General features: G+C 36.6%; 2 protein-coding genes across 3 annotated transcripts in view; one reads left to right on the top strand and one right to left on the bottom strand.

Moving 5' to 3' along the window:
- The window catches only part of unc13bb (unc-13 homolog Bb (C. elegans)), a 75,311-nt gene extending 68,564 nt beyond the window's left edge, over positions 1-6,747 (bottom strand). For both annotated transcript variants that reach the window (XM_074618275.1, XM_074618276.1), the window contains exon 1: positions 6,460-6,747. In XM_074618275.1, coding sequence (XP_074474376.1) covers positions 6,460-6,481 — 22 coding nt within the window. In that variant the 5' untranslated portion in view covers positions 6,482-6,747. The remainder of the gene's footprint in view (positions 1-6,459) is intronic.
- A 2,177-nt stretch (positions 6,748-8,924) lies between these two features.
- On the top strand, positions 8,925-13,333 carry LOC141757060 (stomatin-like protein 2, mitochondrial). The gene is made up of 10 exons (XM_074617224.1): positions 8,925-9,105; positions 10,039-10,191; positions 10,292-10,391; positions 10,473-10,531; positions 10,635-10,736; positions 10,813-10,947; positions 12,057-12,201; positions 12,377-12,456; positions 12,552-12,680; positions 12,877-13,333. The coding sequence occupies exons 1-10, from the start codon at positions 9,061-9,063 to the stop codon at positions 12,973-12,975; spliced, it is 1,047 nt and encodes a 348-aa protein (XP_074473325.1). The 5' UTR covers positions 8,925-9,060; the 3' UTR covers positions 12,976-13,333.
- The last annotated feature ends 1,538 nt before the right edge of the window (positions 13,334-14,871 follow it).

The following is a 14,871-nucleotide window of genomic DNA, read 5'->3' as shown; positions in this document are numbered from 1 at the left end:
TCTGAATATGGATGCAACTTTGATTCCCTGACGAAGGCTTGACGCTGAACCGCGTTGGAGTTTGTTTTTAGGTCTAACTATGACTACGCCATTACAATAAGACATTTTAATTGTTTAAATAGAGAGTGCCTTGGAGTTTTCTTGTGATTTTTATGGCTGTAATTTGATTCAAATATATTTAAGCAAGTGCATGTTTTGGTCAGTTGATTCTGAGCACTCCTTGGTGGTTCAACTTTAGACATGTAGTGAATAACATCAATTTATAAATAGCCCTTTAGCCATTAAAACAAAAATAATATAAGCAGAGATCTTAGGAAAAAACTAGGGTTGTCAATCGTTTTAAATAGTTAATTGTGATTAAACGCAAATTAATCACACATTTTTTAATCTGTTCAAATTGTACCTTAAAGGGAGATTTGTCAAGTATTTAATATTCTTATCAACATGGGAGCGGGCAAACATGCTTGCTTTATTCAAACGTATGAATATATTTATTATTGGAAATCAATTAACAACACAAAACAATGACAAATATTGTCCAGAAACCCTCACAGGTACTGCATTTAGCAAAATAAAATATGCTCAAATAATAACATGGCAAACTGCAGCCCAACAGGCAACAACAGCTGTCAGTGTGTCAGTGTGCTGACTTGACTATGACTTGCCCCAAACTGCATGTGATTATCATAAAGTGGGCATGTCTGTAAAGGGGAGACTCGTGGGTACCCATAGAACACATTTTCATTCACATATCTTGAAGTCAGAGGTCAAGGGACCCCTTTGAAAATGGCCATGGCAGTTTTTCCTCGCCAAAATTTAGTTTAAGTTTGGAGCTTTATTTAGCCTCCTTTGAGTCAAAATGTCTGCTGTGGAAAAGCTGTAGTGGATCAAACGTGGAGTCACATAGATAATGACATCACTACACCAAAAGACAAAATATAACAAGCTTTATGTAGTTCACAAAAAGGTCTACTTTGATTGTTTGACTTTGCATAGGAAAGAGTAAATGTTGGCCTTTCCACCATACCTAATGTATTTACACCTTTGTAGTTGTTAGTTAGCCGTCTGACTACTTAGATAAACTGGATTCGTTTGGCTTAATAATCACATGGTGCACATTTGCTACAAAATGTGCAATAAAGGTAAATGTTTCCAATTAATATTTCGACAAAAGTGACCATATTTATATTTTATTTTATTTGTTTTAAATATGCATCACACACATTAAGAAATCGATTGAGAAAACAGGTTTTCCGGGACCTTTAAAAAAAACTGACTAAAGTGTGGATGTTCCAAATAAAGGACATCATCAGTGGAAGGTCAGGCAAGAAATCAGGAAAGTAAAGGAAACAGGAAGTGACGCCAGGATCTACTACTGTGGTGTGCTTCCGTTTTGTGCCGGCTGTTGGATCTGATCAGGCGGGGCCAGTGTAAGAGGGAGAGAGAGAGAGAGAGAGAGAGAGAGAGAGAGAGAGAGAGAGAGAGAGCAACAGATGGCATGGGGATTACTCCCACAATCTCTAAGCGCTCTCTCTGCCTCTTTCTCTCATAATTCCACTACTCTGCTGCTCGCTACACTCAACCAATCTGCCTGCTTTTCTATCATTTCTAGTCCTGCAGGGCCTCCGTTTCTCATCTTTTATTAAATCATTTTCCTGTAATATCTCCTCAACTACTCAGCCGAGCTGCAGAGCCAAAGTCAAGCAAGCAGTGTTGATGCAGTTCAGTGATAAGTTCTTAATCTGACGGCTTGAACACTTGAATGACTGGAGTGTGTGTGCCAGGACAAAGAAAAGCTACATCACGGTCTTCAATTGAGGAGGAAAAACTAATTTGACCGTGTGTCAACAGAAGAATCAGAATACAAAGGACGTGATGATGCATGAAACATGCTCAACATCCTGTGTGGACACTGTTCAGCCGGCAATAAAAGCGTGACTGGGACCAACGTAGGAAGCATGGAGACAGTTTATACCGGCACCAAACAAGACTTAACATACCAGACTGAAGACAAACATTTACGTAACGTAACCCGCATTGACCTACCGTTTAGAAAATCTAATCGCTGTATTGCTTAAATGCTGCACGTCACTGCATGACACACTGGGTGATGGACAACAAAGTAAACATCGCCATCTCCTCCATCCACAACCACTTCCCTCAAAAACTTGCAGGAGACCATATTGAGTCCTTAACACCAATACCAACCTTTTACTGCAAAAGTTGCCATCTAATAGCTGAGCAAGTGTTCTTACTTAACCACTAACCACCCTCTAGTGTCAGAAAACACCAGGTATTCTGTCACTAAAGTGATCACGTGTCTGAATTTGTTACAACTCCAATACTGCAGCATCATGGGGTCCATCCATGTGAGTCCAGTCAGCCCTGTCCTGATCCACAGCAGGAGTCTCCCACACATGTCCACTTGTAAGGGCAACCACTTATCTGTTGTGTAAAGACATCGCCATGGAGATGAAGCATCTCGACTCCCAATAAATAGGCAACATTGTCGAGCCGTGCTATCAAGGGATGAGTCACAACATCGGCTAATCACAGAACCCCCCTGCCCAAGCACCCTTTTCTCTGTTATCTATGGGCTGCATAACTCCTAGCAGCTGTTTGCCATAGCAGTAATCAATAAATGGACAGTGAAAAGGCCCCATGTAGTACAATAAGTCTTGATTGCCAGAGCCGTCGGGCTGAACTTTCTGAAGTAAGTGGGCACAAGCTGACTTGCCTCTTTGTGACCTTTTTCCTGTGAGGATCCTTTCTCTTTCGCAGCTTGGTGTATTGATGCCCGAATCCCTTCTGAGGCTTATTGTTTTCACAGAAAAATACTTAGATTTTTCTTTTCTTTTTTTTGTCAGAAGGAGCAGACAGGTTAAAACTGATTTTCTTTTGGATTTTATGTTTTCCACACATCCAAAAAGTTGTGGCGTTTCTTGCTGCAAGATGACATTGATCGAAGCAGTCTCTTTTTGTGCCACATATGTGCGGTCAGTCTTAATAGAACTTTTAAATAGTTCATATAAATACCAAGGTTTCCTGCGGCCTTTTATATTGGAGGCACCACGCCTAGCCTGAAATAAAAGAATGCTTCCTCTAGCATTTTTTATGAAATATAATATTAATGACTGACGATAATGTTTAAAGGTGCAATGTGCAATGAGAGGACGAAGAAGTAGAGCTGCCCTGAGGGCTTGTCAATCATGTTGAAAGTACATCCCCCATGGCACAGTTAACACAAAGATGGTCGAAGCTCCTGGCAAGCGCTTTTTTATCACCATCCCAACTGCCCGGCAAGAAAACCACGTTCCACGGCAAAGAAAAGAAGTGATATTAAAAGAAGCAATCACATGTTTTATTTGATTCGTAGTAAAAAAGTAGAGACAAAAAAGTAGAGACAAGTGAAAATCAGCTGCTGATGTGTGAGAAAAAAACACTCACTGCTGCGCTAGGTTTATGCTACTTCAACAGGGAGGACTCCTGCTCTGCATATCGTTTTTTCTCTTCCTCAACAGTGACGTGGATAGCATTTGCACAGACAATAAAGAAACTTAAGATCATGACAGAAGGTGTTTGCCTAGAAGAATACTTAGGGATTTGGGTGCATATGAAGTCCTGACTGTATGTTCAATCGGAAATTTAAATTCAAAAGATGGGGGGATAAAATGTCAGTGATTTACTCATACATGCCAGGCACAAAATGCACAATAAGAACTACTTACAGCCTCAATTTGGAGCTTTCGACACACAATAATTAGACAAAATAGGATCAGACATGGGATTTACAAACAAAGCCTCAGTCTGCCAAACACTGGATTTTCAGAAATGTTCAGGATCTCTCAGGGAGTGTACAGTACCATTTATTCCTGACGCAATACTGGCTTGTGTCCGGCTTGTGGCTATTACCTGCAGGTAAAATCATACTAGCAATAATAATATTGGCTAGTAAAAAGCAAGAGAACAGTCAGACTAAAGGGTGTTAAGATAAAGTGCACTCAAAACCTTTTTTTCTGCAATGTATTCACCTCCTTCTCCTTTGTCAACAGGACTTATGGATGCTGGCTTCAAGCTGAATGTTGTTTCAAGTGACAGGATGAGAAAAAAACTAGAGGGAGGAACATACTCTCTGCTCTGACACAAAAAAAAAGGTTGCAAACCCCAGTAGCCCATAGGTTTAATAGCAGTTTCTGCTTGAAGTATCTCTGATCTCAAGTCCTCCAAAAGTTCACATTTTGACCCAAATGCTCGATGATATTTCTCGCATCCTTTCAATTTGACACAAAAATCACAAAAGATGCTAATCAAACCACCACAGGTACTATAGATCAGAGATGGGACTGACAAGTACACTGTTAATTCATAAACCTGGCTATTCTTTGATAAGCGGGCACACAACTTAATCAATTCTATGTTAATATACCATATACATTATATACTAGAATCTTAATTTCTGTTTAAGTCTTGATCAATTTGTTTCTGCATTAAAAGGGTTTACACTTGAAATGTTATTTCTGTTAATTTTGAAGATTTTTTACCAAGTTGCTGGTATACGTTTTTTAATTTTAATAATAAATATCAATTCAGTAAATTCATAACAATGTATTTATTGTCACATTTTGTTTCACAAAGTTAGAAAAGCAATATAGAAGTCAAGGTTGATGTTGCCTTACACATAAACGAATGATCCCAGTCACTTCCACACATTCAGGCATACAGCTTATTAATCGAACACTGGTATCGGATCGGCACTCGGTATCAGCCGATACCCAAAGCCCAGATATCGCTATCCGTGTCGGGACTGAAAAAGTCGGCTGGGTGCATCTCTAATTTCAATGTGATGTATTTATTGTTATGGTCAGTATATCCTACCTCCATTTATCACAGAGAACACAACTGGACAGATATTTGAGGTAACTATACAAGGAAATGATCCTGCCATGGAAACTTTCCATATTTTTACATATTCTAATTGTCAATATCACATACCAGAACATATATAATTGATTGGCATCTTCAGAATAATAAATGTTAAAACTAAAAAAAAGTTTTAAAGAAGTATTTCAACGCTCTGCACAATGCAGTTAACAAGACTTGTTTAAAATAGATATTATCCTTATTTACAAAAAAGTAAAAGAAGAAGAGGAAAAGACAAAGAAAAAAGATTTTCCTATGATTAAAACCCTCATTTTAAATGCCAAATTGTATGCCAAACTTTATATGACATATGATGCATTGTTTAAAAAAAAAAGAAAAAAAAAAGATACATGTAGTTTGAAGGGGCTGGCTCCATCATTACAGATGTGCATATATGTGTGGTTTAAATGAAAGAAGACTGCAGCTCTGTTTTGAGCTTGTGGCAGGATTTTCTGCCCCCCCTCTTGTTGGCACAGAATAGGATATTGCATAATGTGCTTTGCTGCTGTAAAGGATGCTAGGGCAGGCAGGGATCATCCAACTTCTTTTTGGTGTTAACCCACCATACATTTTTTTGGGGGGGATATAACTCATAATAAACACTTTTCTTTTTCCAATATGGACCCCTGAATGATAAAAAAAAATGTTGTCCATCTATACACTAAAAATGTTGGGAAGAAAAAATTGAGGAGATAGTAAAACTAATTTAATCTTCCACTGAACTCAACAGTGTTGACCAAAAAATGACCTTAACCAGGCCACTGCTATCAGATTTATTCAAAGACAACCAATTGCTTTTATCATTATCATTTATTCATCCTTAATATCTTTGTCATTCAAAATAAAAATAAAAAAATAGGCTACACTAACTGCCATTAACATTAATTTATGTGTGATTAAAGTATAATTAAGTAAAAATTACATTGGGTCCTGAAGCATTTATTGAATCTTTGAACTGATTTTTTTTTTTATTTGAACTGTATTTTACTATAATAATATACTTAGCCTAGTGGTTCCTACTGCTACTTAAATGTAGGTATATAAGAAAAAACAAAACTATGGGGAACAAGATGGGGCCATTTTATAGGAAAAGATAATTAAATTTAAAGAAAATAATAATCATAAACTGATCATAAGTTATACTCATAGCTACTGTTTGTTGTTGTGATATCTCACAGTTAATAGGTCAGTGGTGGTTCTGTGAGGCTGCAACAGCTGGTATAGTAGACTATGAAAGGCTCCTATAAATAGAGCTGTATTATAGTTAGGGAAACAACCTCAAATATGATTAATGTTTTTCATTATCCTAATGAAGAGTCTGGGTTTAAAAAAAAAAAAAATCACAACAGGACAAATGTAGGCTACTACTAGACTTTTGTGCTCCCTGAGGGGGATGGATGGATGCGTGCTGTCAGAAAAAAACCTGCTCTGCAAGATTTCATTGACATTATCAGATTGAATTCGACAAAACTCAGATTTTACGTGTAAAAAACTTACATATAATGTGTTTTCTAACCTAAAAAGAAAAGTACAACTTACCTCTGACACACAGTAACGACATGGCAAAGAAAGCGCTTCCTTCCAGCGACTAGTCCAGTATAGTTTCACACAGTTTTTGCAGAGCTGGCTCTCAGCGGAGATTTATACTCTGTCCGGTATCATTAAATCACTTTTCAAATGGCTGTATAAGCTCCAAAGTCGTTATTTTACAGGTGGTTTTCTGATGCTGGACTCGGGCAGAGAGCTGCAGCCCCCCACCACGACCACGCCATTATTAAAAGTCTCATCACAGGTTTTGTTTCAGACTGACGGACAAACAACCTGAAGGCACCGACACAGAGAGGCTGGGTCGAGACACCTGTTACTGGCGTCTGAGGCGTCCAATGAGAATGCAGTACCAAGCTGGAGGCGGGGCCTATAAAGTAAAGCCGACCAATCGCTGAGAGGGACAGGTTGGAGGAAGAGACAGGTGACGTAAACAGTCTCTAAAGCAGACACCTGTAACTTTTTGTGTGAAATATACTTTGATAATAAATTAATGAACATAATGGCATCTGTGTATACAATACACCTGCAATCTAACTACTCTGGTACAGTATAATTACAAACCTGGAAAAACTGAGAATAAAATGTCATTAATTTAAAAAATAAATCAATGTATGTTTTCATAATAAAGTACAAATAAATAAATGAATATTTAAGTAAATAGATAAGTACGTAAATAAATAAATAGTAAAATGAATTAAAACTTTACATTTTAAGCTGCTTCGTGACTTTTTCAAGATAGCTGCTGTTTTTGTTATTTTGCATGTGGCTTCATAATTAGTTATTATATTCATTTATAATATGCTTTTTCAAATGTATTTATATTTTTAAGTGAATGTGAATGGTGACTAATTTCCAATTTTATGGCTTTTGAATTATCTAATTGTATCTGCAACACATAGATCACTGATTTCCTAGTTTCCCAATTTTCTTTTAATTCTCATTTGATGGTTCTTTTTTTCTCTAATACCTTTTATCAATGCATCATTCACTCACATATTTTGTTTTATTCCAATAATTTATCTGTAGCTAGCATCACTGTAACATTGTCTGTGGTTGAATGAAACTACAGTTGCTGCAAAGCTACTGTAAAAACACAATCTTTTGTGTCAAGTCAGGTCAGGTTTCTCAACCCCTTCATCACAAAGAGCTTTACGAAAGAAAAGCTGCCCACCCAATAATGAACCACCAATGTAAAAAAAGTTTTCTGTGCACAAACTGAAAAAAACCTAGGCTGACACTCAACAAAGGTGACACAAGGTACATTTTGAACAGCCATGACATAAACCAGGGGATAGTTCAATTTGGTAAATCTGAGTAAATCTGAGAAATATTCTTCACTGACACAACTGTAGCAGAACTAAGACAAAACCAACACCACCACCCTGTGTATTTCGTGAGTCATTACATTGGGTCCTGAGGCATTTATTGAATCATTTAATAATGGAAGGAGTCGATACAATACAAAAAGTTGAATAATAGTGGGGTATTTCAAAGTTTTATAGGTGCAGAAGATCCAAATAATTTCCTTAAGCTGTTTGTTGTATTTGCTTACATCTGAGTTCTGTAGCAGGCTATTAATGCCATTTCTGCACAAACAATTATTTTCTCTGTCACACTCTCTTGCTCCTTCCCTGAACTGATTTTTTTTTTTATTTGAACAGTATTTTAATGTAATAATATACTTATAGACTAGTGGTTCCTACTGCTACTTAAATGTAGGTATTGAAGAAAAAAAAAACTCTGGGGAACAAGATGGAGAAATTTTAGAGGAAAAAATAATTAAATTTAAAGTTTTTTTTTTTTTAACACACTGTTTTGTTTCCCAGTACTATACCCCAACGTGTATTTAATGATTTGGCTTCAGAGTATCTTCAATGCAGACGTCTACTGGCCAAAAAAAGTACTAAGGGGGGAAATAATGAAGATTTATTATTATTATTATTATTATTATTATTATTATTATTATTATTATTATTGTTGTTGTTATTACTAGTATTATTGTTACTAGTATATTATTATTATTATTATTATTATTATTATTATTCTTACTATTATTATTATTATTATTATTATTATTATTACTATTATTATCATTTTTATTATTATTATTACTATTATTATTATCATTATCATTATCATTATCATTATTATTATTATTATTATTCAAATTATTATTATTATTATTATCATTATCATTATCATTATTATTATTATTATTATTATTATTATTATTACTATTATTATTATCATTATCATTATTATTATTATTATTATTATTATTATTATATTATTATTATTATTCAAATTATTATTATTATTATTATTATATTATTATTATTCAAATTATTATTATTATTATTATTACTTTTATTGGTAGTTGCAGTAGTAGTTGAAGTAGCAGGTGCATTATCGTGCTAGCGGAACCATTGCCGTTCGGTTCTTGCAGCCCGCACTGTCGGAGTGTTTCACCGTTGCACCACTGATGTAACTTTCATTTCCTGTTCGCTAAGGGTCAAACACAACACATGAGTATTTTGAGTCCAGTTTACCAGGCTAGCTGAACACTAAACACAATCTGTGAACTGTATTTGAATGATGCTACGGACGCTGTGTCGGACCGGCGGAGCTCTTCTGCAGGTACATTATATATTTAATAATCACATCCAGTTTGTTTGCACGTGTAAACCTTCTGCATGAGGGTGCTCTTCACCAGAAGAATGAAGTGGGTGTCATTCAGAGTGTTAATAATCCACCAAATGTCACTGATCAACCTGATGGAAGCACCACTGAGTCTGTACCAAGTTAACATGACATCTGACATCCTAATCATTCATTCTGGGTAGAAAATGCGCTCTTATGACATGTTATCAAACCTTTGTTTACCTATTCATAACGTCACATATGCATTTATACATACTGTATATTAAAATAAATAAATATGTTGAGCAAATCAGCAAAAAAAAGAAACATTTGATTATTAATTATTATATTACAATAAGTGAAAGAAGGAAGATATTTTACATAAATCAACAAATTTGAAAGTGGTTCTGAATAACTGTATTTGTAATGTTTTTTTTATATTTGTAGTTCATATCCCTCTGACTTTCTATAGACTAAACAATCAATTGATTCACCTAAATAGAACAATGATAATATTTTTAGTTGCAGCCGTATTTTCATTATAATAAATAATAATAAACTTTATTTGTATAGCACCTTTCCAAACATAGTTACAAAGTGTGCAAACATTAAAATAAAAACAATACAGAATAAAAACATAAAAACATAGGCCAAAATAAAATGTTGAACACAAGACTTTTGTACAAAAAGTCAACAATAATGACATTTTAAAACAAGGGATTGCTGTAAAGAGGTAGGTTTTGAGGCGTGATTTAAAAGAAGAAACAGAGTTTACTAGCCTAGTCATTACATACAAGTGTCATTGCAACAAGGATTTGGGTTTGAAAAGCACACTTTAAGGACAGATTTTAAAATTCATTCATCAAGCTGAAGTTCTACAATCTGACGACAGTTCTGTTTTTTTCTTTTCTTGACTCTGTGTCTCTGCAGCAAACCCAACGGGTCGCGCCGAGGTTGTTGGTTACGCCGGCCCAGCAGCGATGGGCGTCCAGCCTGCCCGTGAACACCGTGGTCCTGTTTGTGCCCCAGCAGGAGGCCTGGGTGGTGGAGAGAATGGGCCGCTTCCACCGGATCTTAGAGCCGGTATCAACCCTCATTCTCACAAGATTGCTGATTTTAAATATTACTAGGAAGGAAATAAAAAAACAAAAGCTCAACAAAAATTTTTTTTTTCCTCTTTTAGGGTTTAAACTTCCTCATACCTTTACTTGACCGAACTCGCTATGTGCAGAGTCTTAAAGAGATTGTCATCGATGTCCCGGAGCAGTCTGCAGTATCTCTAGGTGAGGGATCAATAAAGTCTCAAATTCACATAAATTAATAGACATTCAGTTTGTTTAAAATGAATGTATCTTGTTTTACAGATAATGTAACACTACAGATTGATGGAGTGCTTTACTTAAGGATCCTAGACCCTTTTAAGGTATGTTGTCAACAACTGCTGTTAAGAAATGATTGTCTGCTTCCTTGTGTTGTTCTAGTCTGATCAAGGTATTATAATTTTTTATCTCTTGACCTGTTCCCAGGCCAGTTACGGTGTCGAGGATCCAGAATATGCCGTCACACAGTTGGCACAGACCACCATGCGGTCAGAACTGGGCAAACTCACACTGGACAAAGTGTTCAGGGTAATGACAAAACTGTTGCTGTTTGTAATGAAAGGTGTCATAAGCACTTCAGATATTAAGATTTCTTTCTTTGAAGGAAAGGGAGTCCCTCAATTCCAACATCGTCCACTCCATCAACCAAGCGTCAGACGACTGGGGGATCCGTTGCCTACGTTACGAAATCAAAGACATACATGTTCCACCTCGGGTGAAAGAGTCCATGCAGATGCAGGTGGGATCACTGATCACAGCAACATTTGCTCAAAGTTACCGACTGCAGCTTTAACACCACTCAAATTCAAATTCAAATAAGCTTTATTGGCATGAATGTTCAGGTTACATTATTGACAAAGCTAAATTACATATTAATGAATAATTACATTTCACAAAAAATAATCACAAAATAATCACAATATACTAAATGCATTTTGAATATACATTATTTTACAGATGTAGTCAATCAGCAACACGTTCGGAGCTTGTAGCACTTCTTATTTTATGGCAACAGTCAACATTATTGCAGCTAATATTGCACATTGATTTTTTTTTCTCCCCACATAAGTGGTATTTTCTGAGGATCGGGGAGATGGATGAACTCAGGATATATGTTATTTATTTTTTCAAAGAAATCATCTCTCACTTCATCTCTTAACACCACTCGTTATTATTGTTATTTTCATAAAACTGTCACTATATCCTGACAGTAGTGCATGAGAAAAAATCATGTTCCTCTGCCTCTTTTAGTGCTCCTAATGGCATTTGCAAGATTTCAACGTGCCCGAAGGAAAAAACAACCAATCTGAGCCAAGCAGTCTCTACAGCAGCTGTCAATCACTCCTCCTAGTTTGACCGTTTGATCAGGAGTTTGTGAGTGATTGACAGCTGCTCAGAGACGCCAAGACTCCAGCTCGGCTCTGATTGGTTGTTTTCCTTCGGGCGCGTTGAAATCTTGCAATTGCCATTAGGAGCACTATAGGAGGAGGCAGAAGAACAGGATTTTTTTCACAGATTATCTGTCTCATGCACTACTGTCAGGATATAGTGACAATTTTATAAAAATAACTTTTTTATCATATTTTCTCAAAGTTACAGTCTGCAGCTTTAAGGGGTTTTAAACTCATTCTATGCCTTTCACAGCAAATGCAGCTTCCTAAATCCTCTGAGTCAGAAACATTTAGGTGTTTTTTGTACAGATGGCCTTAGAGGTCTTGTTTTAATTGTAGCAACAAGATTAAAGCAACTATAAAAATTCATCATCTTACTGGTGAGACTCTGGGCAAAAGCTGGAGAGTCGTAGTAATCACAGAAAAAACACAAATTTTTTTATTCCACTCTGCGTAGGTGGAGGCCGAGCGTAAGAAGAGAGCCACGGTGCTGGAGTCTGAAGGGCAGAGGGATGCGGCCATTAACGTCGCCGAGGGTCGCAAACAAGCTCAGATTCTGGCCTCGGAGGGTGAAAAAGCAGAGCAGATCAATAAAGCGTCTGGTGGGTGCACTTAGAGACACAATTTGGTTGTTTTTAACTCTGTTTGTTTTTTATGCAGCTTAGAGGGATGGAGCTTGTTTTCTCCCTTAACTGCTGCTAAGTTGAAGTTGTAAGCCTAAAAAATAATCAAATCACAAGTTCTATGTCACTAATGGATTACTGTGTTCCCTTCCAGGTGAGGCCCAAGCAGTCTTGGCCAAAGCGGAGGCGAAAGCTAAGGCTATCTGCATGCTGTCAGACGCTCTGACGGAGCAGGTGAAGAATTTTTTTTTTTTTAATGAGATAACCCATGATCAGAGTCTTATATGAAAGTTCATTTTGATTATTTTTTCATTGTGCAATTTGTACAGAATGGAAACGCGGCAGCCTCGCTAAGCGTGGCCGAGCAGTACGTGTCCGCTTTCTCCAAACTCGCCAAAGAGTCCAACACCATCCTTCTGCCCTCCAGTACTGGTGACATCAGCGGGATGGTCGCACAGGTATTTACACGCTTAATTTTTAGAGCAGGGTCACTTTTATAAACTGTTCTTGAATTTATATGTTAAAGGGATAGTTAGGGGATTTGAAGTAGGGGTTGTATGCAAAAAGCAATGTACAGCTGTGGACGTATCTTTTTTTTTTTGTCTTCAATTATGACAATAATGGTCCTCCTCCTGTCTTCTTCCTTGCACTCAGGCTATGACCATTTACAGCTCGTTGGCGAAGACGAGCCCAAAAGCACCAAAAGTATTGGAGGAGAAGAGTGACGACTTTGGGACCCTACCGTCTCAATAGGAGAGTGACTCAATGAATGAACTCAAAGCTGTAAAATGACACAGAAACCAGAAGAAGCAGTTTATGTTTCAGTTATCAGGGGGCTCCGAGGCATCGCAAAGTTTCACACACCCTCCACCACTGACAGGACAGACGGACAACTGCCAACTTTATAAACTTCTGGGATGTTTTGCCTCGGAGTCTTGGGGTAAAAAATCACATCTTTTGTAAGAGGATTTTATAATCTTCATTTACTATTCTTTGTGTTCAGCTATTGTCAGTTTGAAAAACTTCATCTAAATGCTTTGGCAGTGCTGACAAGATGGAGAAATTGAATAACAGGTTTTAGGATTCATCAGGCAGCATATGATTTATTAGCATACATTCATTATTTGTGGGATCTGTTGAGGTATGTATTATGGCACAAACCCTAATAGAACTGGATATAAAAGGTTCAAAGTTTAAGTGAAACATACGATTGTGTTGAATGTTTTCTCCTTTGTAATCTGGCCCAAATCACTGTTTTCAGGTTCTGTTGGTTCATTAGTACTAATGTAGTAATAATGGTTCGCTCCAGTGAGCCATTTGCTTCGATACGGCTTGTTTACTGACATCAGTGACACTTCTTCATCTGTCTCCAGCATCATTGGGACCAGTTGCTTCATGTGATGTCTGGCTGGATGCCTCAGGATGATGGCAATTTTCCCAAAGTGTAATTAATCACAATTTGGCCCATGTTAGATTAAATATTCCATCCCTAAAAAACTAATCCAGTATTTACTTTAGAAATATTATTTTCTAATATTATTCAACGATAATTAGTTGGTATACAAAGTCAGCCTTAGGAGCAAATGTTCCTATCCTCTTCATATTTTTGTTCACCTCTTATGTCCTATGGAATATATTTAATAAATGTCATCGTTCTCTGCAAAGACAGCAAGTTTGTCATTTCATAGGCTTCACTGGTGCTTAGAGGGTTATGATAAATAATGCAAAAATGAAATCGGCACGTGTGTTTGAGACCCTCATGAAGTAAAGAGACTTCAGTGGGTTTATGACACGGTGGAATGGGACGTCATGAAGCACTTGGTTGAAAATATACAATTATGTTAGAAGAAGATGGCGTAGAACAATCCATGAGGAAACAACTGGACTTCTTCACATATAATGTTTGGAAAAGATTGACTCTTTTTGAAGAGGAACTCTTGAAAAAAAAGGATTGTTGACTTCCATGTTTTGGGTTATAGTTTAAGTACAGCGATGTTAAATTACAATAAAATAATAAAAATGTAAAAAGTTGGTTAACTTGGTCTGTGTGTCAATTAATATATTTCAAATGTTCCCACTGTTATTTTAAATCAGTAGAGGTACGGTACAAATATGCCAGGGTAATGTAGTTAAACCAATTTTAGAAACTGCTCAGGAATTTTGGCAGCATATAAGAAGACAAACAAGGGCATAACACACCATAATGGAAATGGGACAGACTTTACATATAATGTATTTATTGATGGTTAATTTATTTAACAAGAAAACATTTTTTTCCCCACAAAATTACAATCCCCAGAATACTGAAAGAGTTTTTGGTCACTTGACAAAATGACAGAGTGACACATCTTTACTTGCTGTACTTCCTACCTCCTCTTTGTTTTTTATCTGGGTGTTTCAGCCCTCTACTTTGCCTCACAGGCGGTTATGGAAGTGTGTAATTGTGTTTGCATTGCATCTTAAGTTATGATTTTCCATAAAATATAAAAACAGAAATAAAACAGTTATCCAATATGCTTAGCTTGCTATATTTAGTGGTTTTAATCATTATGTAGTTGTGTCTGAAAGTCCAAATTCAGGGCACATATATTCATTTCAATTCCGTGTTACATAGAAAACCGTCCGCCTCATATTTCCGCCGGGAAATGC

Source organism: Sebastes fasciatus, chromosome 19 (assembly GCF_043250625.1).
Source record: "Sebastes fasciatus isolate fSebFas1 chromosome 19, fSebFas1.pri, whole genome shotgun sequence".
Taxonomy (NCBI): domain Eukaryota; kingdom Metazoa; phylum Chordata; class Actinopteri; order Perciformes; family Sebastidae; genus Sebastes; species Sebastes fasciatus.
Note: the sequence above shows the minus strand (reverse complement) of the source record. Positions and strands in the feature narration are given on the sequence as shown.

What these genes read in the sequence shown, in the direction of transcription:
- LOC141757060 (XM_074617224.1), top strand. Translation starts at nt 9,061, where the DNA reads ATGATGCTACGGACGCTGTGTCGGACCGGCGGAGCTCTTCTGCAG. An exon ending in GGATCCTAGACCCTTTTAAG is followed by an intron (nt 10,532 to 10,634) that starts GTATGTTGTCAA and finishes ACCTGTTCCCAG; the next exon opens with GCCAGTTACGGTGTCGAGGA. An exon ending in CACTGGACAAAGTGTTCAGG is followed by an intron (nt 10,737 to 10,812) that starts GTAATGACAAAA and finishes CTTTCTTTGAAG; the next exon opens with GAAAGGGAGTCCCTCAATTC.